We start from the raw sequence: 17,957 nt of genomic DNA, 5'->3' as shown, positions 1-17,957 counted from the left end.
TGTTCAGATTAGGCACTAGCACAAGAACTTTGTCGCCTGGATTGAATGTTCGTTTACAAGAACTCTTATCATACAGTTCTTTCATTCTCACTTGGGCCTTTCTTAAGTTCTTGTGAGCCATTTCGCACACGGCTTTCAGTCGAACGTGAAAATCGTCGAAGTTTTCCACTGGATGATCACTGGTACTTGTCCAACGTTCGTGTATCAGCTTCAGGGGACCCCGGACAGAATGTCCAAACACAAGTTGAAAAGGCGAGTAGCCTAAAGAGTCCTGGACACAGTCCCTCGCGGCGAAAATAATCCAAGGAACAGACTCATCCCATTGGGTGTTACTATTAGCGAATGTCCTTAGCATGGTTTTGAGGGTTTGGTGGAACCTCTCAAGTACGCCTTGAGACTGAGGGTGGTAGGCTGAGCTGGTGATGTGGGTAACGCCTAGCTTGGCTAGTGCTTCCTGAAAATGGTGACTGGTGAAGTTGCTGCCTTGATCTGTTTGCACGATTCTAGGTAATCCAAAGGTAGTGAAGAACCGGGTCATGGCTCTGACTACAGTCTTTGCCTTAATGTTCCGTAAGGGAATCGCCTCGGGAAAACGGGTACTTGAACACATAAAGGTAAGTAGGTACTCGTTGCCCGCCTTGGTTTTAGGCAAGGGACCTACACAGTCCATGACGATTTTAGAAAAAGGTTCTTCTAATACAGGAATCGGACTCAAAGGGGCCTTAGGAATTGTCTGGTTTGGCTTTCCGGCCAACTGACAGTTCGTGCAACTTCTGTAGTAACGCGACACATCTTTTCTCATTTTGGGCCAAAAGAACAGTTCTTTGATCTTCGCCGTCGTTTTAGAGACTCCTGGGTGCGCTGACATTGGATGGTCATGTGCCAGCTTAAGTATTTCATGCCGATAAGGTGGAGGGACCCACAGCTGGTTTTTACCCAACCATGGTTCGGCTGGTGAGGCATTCACTGGTATAGCGCGACGAAAGAAGAGGCCGTTCTCGGAGAAATATTCTCCATCGTCAGATGATAGAGATTTTTCGACCGTTGCTTTGAGTTCCGCGTCGACTTGTTGAGCTTTAATGATGTCTTCCTGAGATATCCTCAGGGGTAAGCCCAGACTTGTGTTCTCTGGAAGCATAGACTCCAGTTTGGGAGTCGAATTTCTTGACGATGATGGCGGGTGTGGTTCAGACGTGATGTCAGCCAATTGTTTGGTCTGGCTTCTTATCACCGCACATGCAGGATACAGTTCATAATCATTATCTGGAACTGTTGACAAAGGGTCTGAAACCGTACAGGGGTATACTTTGCTTCCCGCAAGGTCATTCCCTAGAAGTAGGTGTACTCCTGGGACTGGAATACTATTTATCACACCTAAAATGACCTCACCTTCGACGAGATGATGTTTCAGGGCAAACTTGTGTAGAGGGACGACAGTAGATTTTGTCCCCACTCCCTGGATAATGGAAATCCTTCCGGTGTTCGTCTCTGGTGAAATGTCCATTGAACTTTTCAAAAGGAGTGATTGTGACGCTCCTGTGTCTCTTAGAACGGTGATATTCTTCTGAGACAACGGATCACCTGGTTTGCTAATGATGGCTTCGGCAATAAAAGATGAAAAGTCAACTTTTCTCGATCCCTCGAGATCGGTAGACTCGGAAGAAACTGGATGGTGGCGAGAACAGTCAAAATGTGACTGCACATAATGTGTGGAGATTTGACTACCTTCTTGCGGACACTTAGGGTTAGAGTCCTTTTGAATTCTAGAGTTCATAGTTGAACTGGCTGCTTGAGGGGATAGAGCATAGTGCGCGGAAGTACGCACCACCTCTCTGTTATTCTGAAGACGTTTGTAACAGTCCTTGACAAGATGCCCAGACCTTTTGCAGAACTGGCATACTGCTCGACGATTGAGAGTTGATCTTGGTTTCTCTCTGGACTGTGATGCCTTCAAATGTTGGCCAACAGGATGATTGCTGCCAAAAAGGGGAAGCACGGGGTTGAGGCGGTTTCCTGACACTGGTGGTTTCTTATGCACCAACATATATGTGTCAGCCGACTCAGCAGCCTTCTGGATGTCAGTTATCTTGTTATCCAGAATGTGTAGTCGTATCTCTTCAGGCAGGGACGATAGGAATTCTTCCCTTAGGATAAGTGACCTGAGTTTCTCAAACTCAGAAACTTCCTCAGAGTGTAGCCACCTTGAGAATATTTTCTCCTTTTCAAAGAGAAATTCCACATATGATTGTGTGGGTAACTTGCGGAGTGTTCGGAATTTTGTCCGATAGGCCTCGGGCGTCAGTGCGTAGGCCTTTAAAATGGCAGTCTTGACCAAACTATAGTTATTTTGAACGTCGTGAGAGAGTGCCTGGTATGTTTTTGCAGCTTTCCCAGTAAGGACCGAGCTCAATAAAGCAGTAATGGAAGTTTCGGGCCATTCACATGTCTTCGCTAAACTCTCAAACGAGTTAAAGAAAACGACCAAATCTGTTTCATCAAATTTAGGAACTAATTTCCCAAATTTGGCAATCACTTGCCCTACCGACAACTTTTTTGGATCTACCAGAGAAGTGACATCACTAACTTTACCAAATTCTGATTCCAACCTCCTCCTATCTAAAGCAATTTTAACCTCTAACTCCTGTTCTTTTAATGCCTTCTCTAAAGCAACTTTCTCCTCACGAAGTAATACACCAGCCAACAAACTTTCATCAAATACCCCTTCATTAATGAAATGAACAACAATTTTATCTCTCAACACTTCTGACTTCTGCGTAACAGAATAATCCAATTTCAATTCCTTAACAACACTAACCAAAACTTTTCTACTCAACTTTTCTACATCTTCAACAGTAGGATTAGCCAAAAAAGACTCCATAACACTAACTTGAAAATCACAACAAGCCTAGATCCTTTAAATTAATACACAGCGTTGGGCCGTGTACTTGACCTCTAAATGTAGGACGTGACACGTCTGCTTATTTGACCTAGATACTCTAGCCTGAGCGCGCGTTGTAAGAACACTGCGCTACTGGATATAAAATCAACTAAATCCAACTAACCTTAGTATTCAACTGATATAACCAACAACTGGAACGACAGATTAAATCCCGGACGAGCCCCCACTTTGTAACGTTAACCGATCTATCAGCCAAATAGAAGGAGAACGTCCCCGGATTCTTTTTTCGGGGTCATATGCAAATGCCTTACGGCCTAAGTGGATGAACACTTAACACAACGACACACTAGGGCTCGAAATCAATGTCTAGGGAAGCTAGTGATACTATTGTAATTAACACTCATCCAATCTACATATAACCTTTAATCAGCGAACACAGAAGTGGCAAAACACAAGGTTGAAACTAGATAAAATATTTAATGTATAAAATATCAAAAACCCAACTTACACGATGTAGGAAAAAACACTATCACAGATTTCTACACTGTCTAATAATAGCCACAGGCCACACAACACTGCTATATCTTCAGGAATTACTTAGCGACAAGTAATATTAAACTAGAAGACTAAATCAACTTAAGAAAGCAAGGCACACACAGGTCTTAAGTACTCTCACGTTCAAATGGTCAGAGTCTATAGCCGGACAATATGGACGGCCGCCTGATCAAGGTAAAACTGCCCCGTAGACTGCCAGGTCAAGATAAACTGCCTCGTGTTGCGAGTGTGCAGTGCAATTAAAGACTTCTGTGACAGGGGAGGTTATCCTCAACTCATGTCGCCATTGGTTGGGATAATCATCTGATCAGAATCATTCAATCAGATTTTAATGGAAAATTTCTATGTCTCAAACACCTTAATAAGTCAGTGGAAAAACCCCAGGTGTTACACCATCATTCCATATAAGGAATTATACAATGTCAAAATCAAAATGACTCGACCTAAGTAGGTCACAGTATTATATTTATATTGTTATCTTGAGTGATGTCCCTTACATGTTGTTATCTATATATAGTTGTCTCTGGCCACTTCCTTCTCTCTCTCTTTGCATCATGGCGTCTGTACATAATAAAGGCTGTTAACACCAATGTGGCTCCTCGTCAATCTATAACAGGTACATAATAAATAAAACAAGGAAACATTTTTGAATTTTTCAAAACATAAATCCCCCTGAAAATGTGAAATATATACTATATAGATCTACTAGATCTAGATCTATATCTACTATCTAGTCTATTAAAATTTAGGTAATCTATCGTTTTGGGTACGTAAAATCGCCCGCGGCTAGAAATGCACGGAAAAGTTGCCTCACTATCAAGGCTTTAATAGAAGTATATTGTGATATATTTGTGTCAAATATTATAGATAAATGAATAATAAACCTAAATCAATGGCTAAATAGTAAATATATCAATATAGACCAGAAATTAACTTTCAGTGTTTGCGAGCAAGATTTCCTATAGGCCTATAAACAGTAGCCATTTGTAAAATAGAGTTGCCTTCCCCTGAATCTGGCGCTTTAAGTTTGCAAAAAAGAACTTGAACAAGATGGCTGATATAGTAAATGAGCATGGTTGCATCTGTTGGAAACATCACTACTCTTCATTTATTACTGAAAAGTTTCAATTCAGTTGTTTAAAAACAGGTACATAAATGAAACAAGGAATCATTTTTGTATTTTTTAAAACATATTATGTGAAATAATTATTAAAATTCAAGGAGTCACCTGTCTTTCACATTACTAGTCGCGGGCGATTTTACGTACCTAAAACGATAGATTACCAAAATTTATTACGACGTCTAGTCGCGTGTGATTTTACTTACCTAAAACAATAGATAACCGCCTATTTACTATTTAGTATTTAGCGTATCAGTAGGCCTTTACAATACATAATAGTTCATACGCATATGTATTACATATTACATAGATCTAGTCATAGTAGTGTCATAGATCTAGATCTAGTAATAATTTATATTGCTTAAATAATTTGCTAGCTTAATTACCATTAATTAGAAGCTAAGAAATCTTTTTTTTTAATGGGGCAAATAACAGAAAATACTATAAATGGGAGATAACACAAGAAACAAAAAAAGCAACAGCAGCTAATCGATTTTTCATGCAATAGCCTGGGCGCCAGTGACTGTGCCTGTTGCAGTATTACCGCTGCATATAGTATGCCTTATGGCGATCGGATGAGAGGTGTAGTAATGCATACTCCCACACACACATACAATGCGTTTTATATAAACAATAATACAAAGTATTGGCAGCTAGGCATAGTGCTGACCACACTATCACTACAACATATCCAGAGATCACAGAATCATTTTACTTTACTTGCCCCATGTACTATCAAGTTTGAAAGACCACATATATTTGGCACTTAAAAACAGAAAAACTTGATTCATTAATGAATGGATATAGCTAAGAGTAAGTAAGAGGATAGGGATTTACAGAAGAAGGTCACCGTAATTCTACTTAGCCATAAAGTTTGTCGCTAAACTTGTAAGGCTGATTCGCAACAATCTGTTTATGCCTACTGTATAGCTATCATTCAATTTTTATCCGGATCCAGCATTTAGTTAGGCTTACCCACACATTACCTAAGTGAAATTTAAAAAAAAAAATTTATGGCTCTTTTTTTATTGTGGATCTGCTAGCATTTTGATGTATTTAATTAAATAGTATAAACAGATCCATTGCGTTTCTGCACTACTTAATACTTGAAAGTATACTATACAGAGTATCAACATTTGTTTAAGGAATATTATTGAGTTTAAATAAAATAAAATTTAGTTTTAGGCCTAAAGTAATTGACCATTCTACATCGTCCTAAGAGGGTTACTAAAAGTTGAAAACTTTTTGAATATTATTCTTGTTGATGTATTAAAATGTAGATATTTTAGGGGGAAAAAGTGTTTCAAAAAATAATTTTGTTTTTCTGATCATGTCTATTTTTATTTTCTCTTTTTTAGCCATCTATTTAAATTTATGCAGAACAGACGGAAAAAATCAGCCATGTCTTTACAAAGTGCACTTGTGGTTAAACAGGAATCAAATGACAAAGCAATACAATCTATGGATTTAAAATCAGATGTAACATTGGCAATTTTAACTTTAGAAGATGTGAAACCAAATTTATCAACATTGATTTCAACTTCAAATGTTATCAAACAAAATATGTCATCACAATCTTCACCTTTACAAGGCAGGACAAATGAAACAGTTTCATTTTCAACTACAGAAGATCAACATTCAGATCAAACATCTTCTTATTCTAAAGATATGAAACCAAATGTTTCAACAGAAGTTTTAAGGTGTGATGTTATGAAAAAGGATATCTTAACATTTTCATCATTTAAGGGTGAAAACAAAAATAGCTTAGATGTTCAAAGACAGCTTGAATATTTACCAGATTCAGATGCTTTTATTGAAAATTTTACAGTTGTAAAATCAGATCTTCATCATGATTTAAAAGAACTCAAGGAATTGCATAAAGAAGTTATTGATAATTTTCCAACAATGTATGAGCTCAGAGATAAAGGACTGAAGACGTATAAGTGTGATATGTGTTGTCAAAGATTTACTCATTTTTATCATATTACACAACATATGAAAACTCACACAAGAAAGAATTTATATGGGTATAATTTTCATCAGCAACAAGGTGCTATGAAAAAAAAACACAAGAAGTTACATCCTGAAGACAGATGCAATGAATGTGATGTGTGTCATAAAAAGTTTGCTCATAAATCTAGTTTAAATACACACAAAATTATTCACTCTGGACATAAGCCATTTGAATGTGATGTGTGCCATAAAAAAATCACTATAAAGAGTTATTTATCTGTCCATAAAAATACACATTCTAATCTCAAGCCATATGAATGTGATGTTTGTCAAAAACGTTTCAATCTTAAATGTCATTTATCTCAGCATAAAAAAACTCATTTACATGAGAAACAATATGAATGTTATGTGTGTCATAAAAACTTTGCTCAGAGGTACCAGTTATCTCGACATCAAATGACTCATTCTGGGCTTAAGCCACATGAATGTGATGTGTGTCATAAAAAGTATTCTCGGAAAAATCATTTATTGGAGCATAAAAAGACTCATTCAGATGGTCCACTTGGGCCTCCTGAATGTGATGTGTGTCATAAAAAGTTTGCTCATAAATCGTGTTTAAATACACACAAAATGATTCACTCTGGACATAAGCCATATGAATGTGATGTGTGCCATAAAAAGTTTAGTAGGCGAAGTTATTTATCTTTACATGAAAAGATTCATGCAGGAGACAATAGACATGAATGTGATGTGTGTCATAAAAAGTTCACTACGAAGAGTCATTTATCTGTCCATAAAAGTACACATTCGAATCTCAAGCCATATGAATGTGATGTTTGTCAGAAACGTTTTAATCTTAAACATCATTTATCTCAGCATAAAAAAACTCATTTACATGAGAAACCATATGAATGTGATGTGTGTCATAAAAAGTTCACTATGAAGAGTTATTTATCTGACCATAAAAATACACATCCAAATCTCAAGCCATATGAATGTGATGTTTGTCAGAAACGTTTTAATCTTAAACATTTATCTCAGCATAAAAAAACTTGTTTACATGAGAAACCATATGAATGTGATGTGTGTCATAAAAAGTTCACTACGAAGAGTTATTTATCTAACCATAAAAATACACATTCGAATCTCAAGCCGTATGAATGTGATGTTTGTCAAAAGTGTTTCAATCGTAAATGTGATTTATCTCAGCATAAAAAAACTCATTTACAAGAGAAACCATATGAATGTGATGTGTGTCATAAAAAGTTTGTTCAGAGGTACCAGTTATCACGACATCAAATGACTCACACTGGGCTTAGGCCACATGAATGTGATGTGTGTCATAAAAAGTATTCTCGGAAAGATCATTTATTGGAGCATAAAAAGATTCATTCAGGCAGTCCACTTAGCCTTCATGAATGTGATGTGTGTCATAAAAAGTATGCTAATAAGTCGGGTTTATGTTTTCATAAAAAGTCTCATTCTGGGCTCAGGCCACATGAATGTGATGTTTGTCATAAAAACTATACTCGGAAAGATGAATTATTGGAGCATAAAAAGACTCATTAAGGCGGTCCACATGTATGTGTTGTGTGTCATAAAGTGTTTTCTAGGAAATCTTCTCTATCTACCCATCAGAAGTCTTGTTCAGGAAATCAGCCACCTGAATTTATGTCGGTCATAAAATTCTTGTTCACAAGGACCACTAATCTTTGTGATAAAATGATGAGTTTTGCACTGAGGTCACAATGTGGAGACAGAAAATATGACTTTGGTGTTTGTCATTAAAAATGTTCTCACTGTCATTAGGTGTCTTATACAGGATATAATCCTCATCATTCGATTATTTGTCATAGAGAATAATAAGACTACAAATGTATTGGCTATCTAAACATTTCATTTTAAAGATTAGCAGATACAATGTTTTTTTTAAAACTTGTTTAAATTGTGAGGATTTTTTTTTTGTAAACATTTGAAACATCAGCCTGTTGTCCATTTATATGATGTCACTAAGAATGCAGTTAAGGCAAGGTTGAAAAATTAATTTTGTTAAATTATGCAACAACAATTCCTAAAAAGTCACACTAGAGAAAAAACACTTCAAGGAAAGTATGAAGTCATAAATCATCACAGCACATTCTTTACGATTACCATGTTTGATACATATATATATATATATATATATATATATATATATATATATATATATATATATATATATATATATATATATATATATATATATATATATATATAGTGAGCAAGTAAGGTACTGTTAGACTAGAGGTGACAAGTTTCTGTAATTGTGTGACAAAGTTTGAAAGCGTAAGATTGATATATTGATTATAAATTAATTTTCCTTGATTTTAACGTTTATTAATCAAATAAGCTTTGCATGTTTTATCAGTTATTATTTTTTCTATCTGTAATCTACTACTATTTCATTCACTTTACCAACAAGTGTTTTACAACAGTTATGCATTGTCACTTTTCATCTTTGAGGCCCTCAAACATGGACTGAAATTAAAATTATACCATTGGAATATTTTCCATTTGCTTACTGAACACTATGAAGTGGGCGAGTGGGTGAAAGTCACTGAAAGCTGATCTTAAATGGCCAGGGCCTCGCTATATATATCAAAAGTTGTCAAACTGTATTTTTCCTAATGTTGTATTTTGGCTCTTGGATATAATTTATATATTTATTTCGACCATGGACATATTCATATGTACTCTGTGTATTCAAGTACTCTATTAAACAATGTTTTAAGTTGAATAATCAAGTCTGATGTCACGTGAATGCAACGTACCGACGATCCTTTTATATAGTTATATCTATATATATATCTATATATATATATATATTCAATTAATTCTTTAAAGATTAATTAAGCATCCAATTAAGTATAATTTCATGTCAGATTGCATTGTCATGGGGTCTTGACCAACATGCCAATATCACCATGAAACTTTGGTAAGCTGTTGAGAACAATCCTGGTAAGGTTTCTGTGAAAAATAAACTAAAAAAATGCTTACCAGAATCATAAGGAATATTTAATTTTTAACATCGGGGGAAATTACCAGGCTTGGATTATTTTACAGAACAATATTAACGTGGTTGTTTCCCTTTGTCCATAAAAATTCTACAATAAACCGGGATGGGCTAGAAATTAGATAAGACTAAGTCTAAATTTAAAGATTAGTAATACGTTAAATATAAATGTATCGTTACACTTTTAAAAGAAGAAACATAATCTAATAAATATATAGACTGCTTTGATTACATTAAAATAACTCAGATTTCGAAAACAAGGTTAAATTTAGTTTCTAACATTATTGCAAAAGTGTTACGTCACTCTTTTGGAAAAACCTCCCGCCCCTCCAGTCAGTTATGAACGACCACCTAATTATAATAGCGCCTCTTTGTGTTAGGAGGGGGGGGGGGGGGATCCCTGATGGGAAGAGAGATGTGATGGTGATGGTATTATTTTTCAATTCCGTTGGAACAGGAAGGTCTAATAGACCTGAGCAAAACTAACTACTTCACACTAATACAACATTAATATTAACTAAAACTAAGTAATACACAGTTAATACATTTATTTATCTTCATTTGACGCCACAAAGATATATATGTTAAAAGCAAAAGAAACAACACAAGACCTGGCCAGTCTTTCATATTCAAGAAAACATCACCTGAATTCCTAATACAAGTCAAAAATGACACCAAATTCAAACTTACATGCTTAGATACAATGAAAACAATACAATGAAGCCCTGTCCGAATTTCGCATATCAAGGTATCCTCCTTTGAGAACTTGATACAAACACAATTACATTCTTTCATAAATTTACACGAGTGCTCTACACGATCTAGTTCGTCACACACAAAAGGCAAGGCGATTCCCCGGCCACAAGGGCAACATATCCGTCCGAGACATCAGGTCACGAGTTTAACATGGGGCCACTGGAACTAGACATTGGGCCACTGGAACGAGACAATGGGCCATGAGCATAATATCGGGCCACTAGAACGAGCCATCAGCATAATATCGGGCCACTAGAACGAGACATTGGGCCACTGGAACGAGACATTGGCCGCTGGTGTAAACACCAGGACACAGAAATCAAACATCAGCTGTACTAAGACAACCTTCACGGCCAGCCATAAGGCTGCCACCATCCGAGGCCTAGACCATCGTATCTCGCACCAGCTATGTGTGGTAAGAAACCTTACCACAGCCACCCTTCCTCATTTATAGGCTAGCCTGCTGAACTTGATCTGACCCAGGTAATGGCCCTTCTCCTATCAACTAGGATGACAGTTTTTAGGCTGTACAGGCTATAAAAACGAACACAAAAGCCTGCTCACACCTAGGGTCCGGTCAAGCTAACCTCCAGTCGCAGTCCTCGACTGCGAACGCTCATAAATTACCTGTGACACGCCGTGAGAACGGGGCGCCAACCTGTAGTTTAAGGGTGGGGGAAACATTACCCCGAGCCAGCTACTACCAAAAATACAACTACAAAAACACAAGCAAAAAGTGACAACTCATTAAAATAACTAGCTAACATTTGATTAAAATAACCAGCTAACATTTGAAAAGCAAGCGATTTAGTAAACAGAAATATAGGCCACGTGTCGGAGTATGTCTTTCGACTTATTAATCGCATAAACTTAAACGCTAATATTAATTCCTAAATTACCCCCAACGGCCAGCAACGAATGGCCACATGTAGATTGTTACACAAACATCACATAACTTGAGTACCGTTACAGCTAGGTTGATGAAATTTCATATATAAGCATTATATCAAAATCGTAGATCCGTATCAACTTTTGAGCAATTTTCGATAATCGGAAGTGGTCTTTTTTTACTTTGAATTTTTCAAAAGCCTATAACTTAAGTACCATTTCAGATAGATAAATGAAATGTTACATGTATGTAAAAGTTCTAATCCCCTACCTTCTGACAAATTTTGAGTAATTTCCGTTGACCGGAAGTAGTAATTTACGCTATTTCCAATTCCTCAAAAAAAAAAAAAACTAATGTAAATTTATAAAGTACTAATAATATTGCGCACTATTATGCACATTTAATTTGGCGTACACTTGGTGTGCAATTCTTTTTTCTACGAGATTTTATTCTATTTTTAAAAGTTTAAGTATTTTAAATGGATTAAAAATCATATCCATATCCCGAGTTCCTATCCCCTGTTGTTTTATATAAGAAAATTCTAGAAAGTTTAGGGGAGATCACTCCCGGTTTATTTTTAATATATTTTTCAGATTTAGCAATTGCGTCACACACGAAAAAAAAATTAACAAAACTAACCATTTTATGAATAACGGTTAAAATTTGGTAAAACCTTAGGTAAAACCTTAGCTTAGCGTCGGAAATTATCTGGTAATGTTTGTTGAGTTTCGGTAACTAGAGTTACGGTAAACCATGGTTTATTTGACCATTGAAATATAAATAAATTGAAAGTCGTTTGTAGTAAATTAATGTTTTAATTTTTTAAGTTTAATCGACTAAAGGAAACAAGAATAAATATAATAGTAGATTTAAATTAGTAGATCTAAAAATAAAATAAAAACATATATTAATATAAATATAAATAATGAAGTCAAATGTAATAATTTAATGTATTTGGCTTGCAGCGGATTTGCGACCATTAATTAATTAGATCTAGTTCTAGCTAGATATCTAGCTGCTAGGCAAAGTAAAAAAATCTAGATTACAAAAATAGTAAAAATGATTACAAAATGTAAACATTATTACAAAAATAAATCTATCCAAATTTTAAACATTCTGTATAAAAATAAAAGATGACGCCAAATAAAGCATTGTTTACAGTACTTCCGGTGAATTCCGGAAGTGTGTGACAGACTTTGTCATTGTTTTACTGTTTTTTACTGCTATACGATTCTGGAATAATAACCGACGCTAAACTAAGGTTTTACCAAACCGTAGTTTAGTGTCGGCTATTATTCCGGAATGGTAGATCTAGATCATGACATCTAGAATCTAGATCTATATCATTAAAAAAACAGTAAATCAATGGAAACATCAGTCTCACAGTTCCGGAATCCACCGGAAGTACTGTAAGGAGTGTAAACCATACTAGATCTAGATCTATTTAATAGTTGGCATTTGGCGTTATCTTTTTTTTAAACACATAACGTTTTAAATTTGGATAGATTTAGGCTATTTAATTGCGTGTTAAATACTGCTTTATTAATAATTTTGTATACCTAGTTATTTTTAAGTGTTTCAGCAAAACATTGATTTCTAACTAGATCTAGATTTCTAGATCTACACAGTACACAACACATTGTTTAACTTTAACACTAAGTGACTAACAGGCTTCGTATGCAGACTCTAGATCTAGAATCTAGATGTAGATCTAGAAAAAGTCTTGAATTTAGAAAAGTGAATTTCCACACAATTTCAGACTTTAATTGTTAAGTCAAATAAGTGTTTAAATTGTGAGGATTTTTCTTGTAAACATTTGAAACATCTGCATGTAGATAATATGTATGATACCACTAGATCTAAGTCCTAAGAGTGCAATTTGTGCAAAATTGAAAAATTAATTTTGTTAAACTAGATCTGGACCTAACGATGGGAAACCACTCTAGACTGGATAATAGTACATAAAAATATAACATGACCACTGCAACTGCTATCAACAGCTAGATTCTAAAATATCCTTTAATAATTTAGAATCATCTTAGATCAAATAGGCCTAAATTGAAATAATAATAAATCTATCGTTTTAGGTACGTAAACTCGCCCACGACTAGTAATGTGAAAAACAGGTGACTCCCCTTAAATTTTAATAATTATTTCACATTTTATACAAAAATGTTTCCTTGTTTCATTTAATTATGTACCTGTTTTTTAACCATTGAATTAAAACTTTCCAGAAATTAATAAATGTCAAATGAAGACTAGCGATGTTTTCATCAGATGCAACCATGCTCATTTTCTATAGCAGCCATCTTGTTTAAGTTTTATTTTGTTAAACTTTTAGATCTAATCTAGGGGAAGATTCAGCCGAAGCCACTCTATTTTACAAATGGCTGCTGTTTATATTGCAAATCTTGCTCTCAAACAGTGCTGTTCAAAGTTAATTTCTGGCCCATATTGATATATTTAGCCATTGATTTTGATTTACTATTCAGTTATCTATAGACCTAATATTTGACACAAATATTTCACAATATACTTCTATTAAAGCCTTGACAATTAGGTAACTTTTTCATACAGTACTAGCCGCTGCCGATTTTACGTACCTAAGACCTAAAGCGATAGATTTAAGATCCTAGTATAAGTTGTTTAGAACACTGTTCAAACAAAATAAACCTTGCACATTGGATTTTTTCCCTTAGATCACTAGATACTTGGTATTTATTATAGTTTTCATACTTTAAAGTATACCATATAGAGTGTCAACATTTTTTTTAAGGAAAATTACGAAATTTTGTCTTAGGCCAAAATACTTCACCTCTCCACATCTAATAAAGAGAGTTACTAAAAAGTTAAAAATAATTATTATTTATGTTGATGTATTAAATAATTTCTAGAGAGTTTTTTATTAAAACTAAAAAAATTTAAGGCCTAAAGTAATGGACCTCTCCATATCTTATGAAGAGAGTTACTGAAAGTTGAAAACTATTTAAATATTATTCTTGTAGATGTATTAAAATGTAGATATTTTAGGGGGAAAAATGTTTTAAAAAATAATCTATTTTTATTTTATTTTTTAGCCATCTATTTAAATGTATGCAGAACAGATTGGAAAAATAAGCCATGTCTTTGCAAAGTGCACTTGTGGTTAAACAGGAATCAAGTGACCAAGCAATAAAATTGATAGATTTAAAATCAGAAGTAACATTGGCAGTTGCAACTTTAGAAGATGTGAAACCAATATTGATTTCAACTTCAAATAATATCAAACAAATTATATCATCACAATCTTCACCTTTTGAAGACAAGTCAAACGAAACAGTTGCATTTTCAACTTCAGAAGATCAACAGTCAGATGAAACATTTTATTATTCTAAAGATATGAAACCAAATGTTTCAACAGAATTTTTAAGGTGTGATGTTATGAAAAAGGATATATTAACATTTTCAACATTTAAGGGCGAAAACGAAAATAGCTTAGATGTTAAAAGACAGCTTGAATATTTACCAGATTCAGATGCTTTTATTGAAAATTTCACAGTTTTAAAATCAGATCTTCATCATGATTTAAAAGAACTCAAGGAATTGCATAAAGAAGTTATTGATAATTTTCCAACAATGTATGAGCTCAGTGATAAGGGACTGAAGACATATAAGTGTGAAATGTGTTGTCAAAGATTTACTCATTTTGATCATATTACACAACATATGAAAACTCACACAAGAAAGATTTCATATGGTTATGATATTCATCAGCAACAAGGTGCTATGAACAGTCATGTAAAACATCTTAAGAAAATAAACAAGAAGTTTTCTCAGCATAAATTACATTCTGAAGACAGATGCATTGAATGTGATGTGTGTCATAAAAAGTTTGCTTATAAATCTAGTTTGTATACACACAAAATCATTCACTCTGGACATAAGCCACATGAATGTGATGTGTGTCATAAAAAGTTTACTCAGAAGAATAATTTGATTATACACAAATATATTCATGCTGGAGTTAAACCACATGAATGTGATGTGTGTCATAAAAAGTTCACTACAAAGAGTCATTTATCTGACCATAAAAATACACATTCTAATCTCAAGCCATATGAATGTGTTGTTTGTCAAAAACGTTTCAATCTTAAATGTGATTTATCTAATCATAAAAGAACTCATTTACATGAGAAACTATATGAATGTGATGTGTGTCATAAAACATTTGTTCAGAGGTACCAGTTATCTCAACATCAAATGACTCATTCTGGGCTTAAGCCACATGAATGTGATGTTTGTCATAAAAAGTATTTTCGGAAAGATGAATTATTGGAACATATAAAGACTCATTCACTTATGCCTCCTGAATGTGATGTGTGTCATAAAAAGTTTGCTTATAAATCTAGTTTAAATAAACACAAAATTATTCACTCTGGACATAAGCCACATGAATGTGATTTTTGTCATAAAAAGTATTTTTGGAAAGCTCAATTATTGGAGCATAAAAAGACTCATTTAGGCGGTCCACTTGGGCCTCCTGAATGTGATGTGTGTCATAAAAAGTTTGCTCATAAATCTAGTTTAAATACACACAAAATTATTCACTCTGGACATAAGTCATATGAATGTGATGTGTGCAATAAAAAGTTTGTTCAGAGGTACCATTTATCACGACATCAAATGACTCACACTGGGCTTAGGCCACATGAATGTGATGTTTGTCATAAGAAGTATTCTCGGAAAGATCATTTATTGGAGCATAAAAAGATTCATTCAGGCGGTCCACTTAGCCTTCATGAATGTGATGTTTGTCATAAAAACTATACTCGGAAAGATGAATTATTGGAGCATAAAAAGACTCATTCAGGTGTTCTACATGAATAAGTGATGTGTGTCATAAAGTGTTTTCTAGGAAATCTTCTCTATCTCGACATTAGAAGTGTCATTCAGGAAATTAGCCACCTCCATTTGATGTTGGTCATAAAATTCTTGTTCACAAGGATCACTAATCTTTATGATAAAATGATGAGTTTTGCACCGAGGTCACAATGTGGAGACAGAAAATATGACATTTAAAAAGTTCTCACTGTCATTAGGTGTCTTATACAGGATATAATCCTCATCATTCGATTATTTGTCATAGAGAATAATAGGCCTACAAATGTATTGGCTATCTAAACATTTCATTTTAAAGATTAGCAGATACAATGTTTTTTTTTAAACTTGTTTAATTTGTCAGAATTTTTTCTTGTAAACATTTGAAACATCAGCCTGTTGTCCATTTGTATGATGTCACTAAGAATGCAGTTAAGGCAAGGTTGAAAAATTAATTTTGTTAAATTATGCAACAACAATTCCTAAATAGTCACACAAGAGAAAAAACACTTCAAGGAAAGAACGAATGTCATAAGTCATCACAGCACATTCGTTATGATTACCTTGTTTGATATATATATATATATATATATATATATATATATATATATATATATATATATATATATATATATATATATATATATATATATACATATACATATATAAAACAATGAAACAATGTTGTCTTCTACACTGTGGCAGGTTCAATGACTTTATTGATTTAAAATAAATCTTGTACAATGCAGTTTCAGATATACATGTTATGGACATATATGTTTATGTTATGTTCATACAAGTGGGTTTTTTTTAAATCATACAACCGCTGTTTCTCTTTTATAATTTCCTTTAATCCTTTTTATTAGTATACTTTTTATTATACTTTTAATATACTTTTTATTATTTATTTAAATGTATTTAAAACATCAAAACTTTTTATGTATAGGCTACAATTGTACATATATATACCAATTAAATATATATATATATATATATATATATATATATATATATATATATATATATATATATATATATATATATATAGTAATAGAGTGAGCAATTAATTATTAAGGTACTGTTAGACTAGAGGTGACAAGTTTCTGTAAAAGTGTGAAAGCGTAAGACTGATATATTGATTATATTTTAATTTTCCTTGATTTTAACGTTTATTAATCAAATATGCTTTGCATGTTTTATTAGTTATTATTTTTTCTATCTCTAATCTACTACTATTTCATTCACTTTACCAACATGTGTTTTACAACAGTTATGCATTGTCACTTTTCTTTGTGGCCCTCAAACATGGACTGAAATTAAAATTATACCATTGGAATATTTTTCATTTGATTACTGAACACTATAAAGTGGGCGAGTGGGTGAAAGTCACTGAAAGCTTATCTTAAATGGCCAGCGCCTTGTTATATCAAAAAATAAATTTTCTCGATGAACGCCGCTTTTGGGTATTATTGGTAAAGTGGTCAAACTGTATTTTCCTAATGTTGTGTTTTGGCTCTTGGATATAATATATGTATTTATTTCAACCATGGATATATTTATATGTACTCTGTGTATTCAAGTACTCTATTAAACAATGTTTTAAGTTGAATAATCAAGTAATGTGAATTCAACGACAATCCTTATATATATATATATATATATATATATATATATATATATATATATATATATATATATATATATATATATATATATATATATATATATATATATATACCTGTTATCTCAACATCAAATGACTCATTCTGGGCTTAAGCCACATGAATGTGATGTTTGTCATAAAAAGTTTTCTAGGAAATCTTCTCTATCTCATCATCAGAAGTGTCATTCAGGAAATTAGCCACCTCCATTTGAT

At 33.6% G+C, this 17,957-nt stretch overlaps 2 protein-coding genes across 5 annotated transcripts; both read left to right on the top strand.

Annotated features, from left to right (window-relative positions):
• The first annotated feature begins 5,975 nt into the window (after positions 1-5,975).
• LOC131948844 (zinc finger protein ZFP2-like) lies at positions 5,976-8,096 on the top strand. The gene is made up of 3 exons (XM_059310537.1): positions 5,976-6,683; positions 6,894-7,109; positions 7,794-8,096. Exons 1-3 carry the CDS (start codon positions 5,976-5,978, stop codon positions 8,094-8,096), a joined length of 1,227 nt encoding a protein of 408 aa, XP_059166520.1.
• Positions 8,097-12,377: 4,281 nt separating this feature from the next.
• Positions 12,378-17,708, top strand: LOC131948802 (zinc finger protein 883). Of its 4 annotated transcripts, none has more exons than XM_059310495.1 (2): positions 12,378-12,628; positions 14,302-17,708. In XM_059310495.1, the coding sequence occupies exon 2, from the start codon at positions 14,345-14,347 to the stop codon at positions 16,088-16,090; it is 1,746 nt and encodes a 581-aa protein (XP_059166478.1). In that variant the 5' UTR covers positions 12,378-12,628; positions 14,302-14,344; the 3' UTR covers positions 16,091-17,708. The 4 variants fall into 4 exon arrangements, with proteins under 4 accessions (XP_059166478.1, XP_059166475.1, XP_059166477.1 ...); XM_059310492.1 differs by having other exon boundaries at positions 12,379-12,633; XM_059310494.1 differs by lacking the exon at positions 12,378-12,628 and adding an exon at positions 12,844-12,992.
• Positions 17,709-17,957: the final 249 nt, after the last annotated feature.

Source organism: Physella acuta, unplaced genomic scaffold, assembly GCF_028476545.2.
Source record: "Physella acuta isolate Inbredline_101_S28 unplaced genomic scaffold, ASM2847654v3 ptg000661l, whole genome shotgun sequence".
Classification (NCBI taxonomy): Eukaryota; Metazoa; Mollusca; class Gastropoda; family Physidae; genus Physella; species Physella acuta.
The sequence above is the reverse complement of the archived record's forward strand: the minus strand, read 5'-3'. Positions and strand labels throughout refer to the sequence as shown.

Coding starts and splice junctions, on each gene's coding strand:
- LOC131948844 (XM_059310537.1), top strand. CDS start 5,976: ATGTCTTTACAAAGTGCACTTGTGGTTAAACAGGAATCAAATGACAAA. Junction 6,684..6,893: donor ACAGATGCAATGAATGTGAT/GTGTGTCATAAA, acceptor CATTTATCTCAG/CATAAAAAAACTCATTTACA. Junction 7,110..7,793: donor TTGGGCCTCCTGAATGTGAT/GTGTGTCATAAA, acceptor TGTCATAAAAAG/TTTGTTCAGAGGTACCAGTT.
- LOC131948802 (XM_059310495.1), top strand. CDS start 14,345: ATGTCTTTGCAAAGTGCACTTGTGGTTAAACAGGAATCAAGTGACCAA.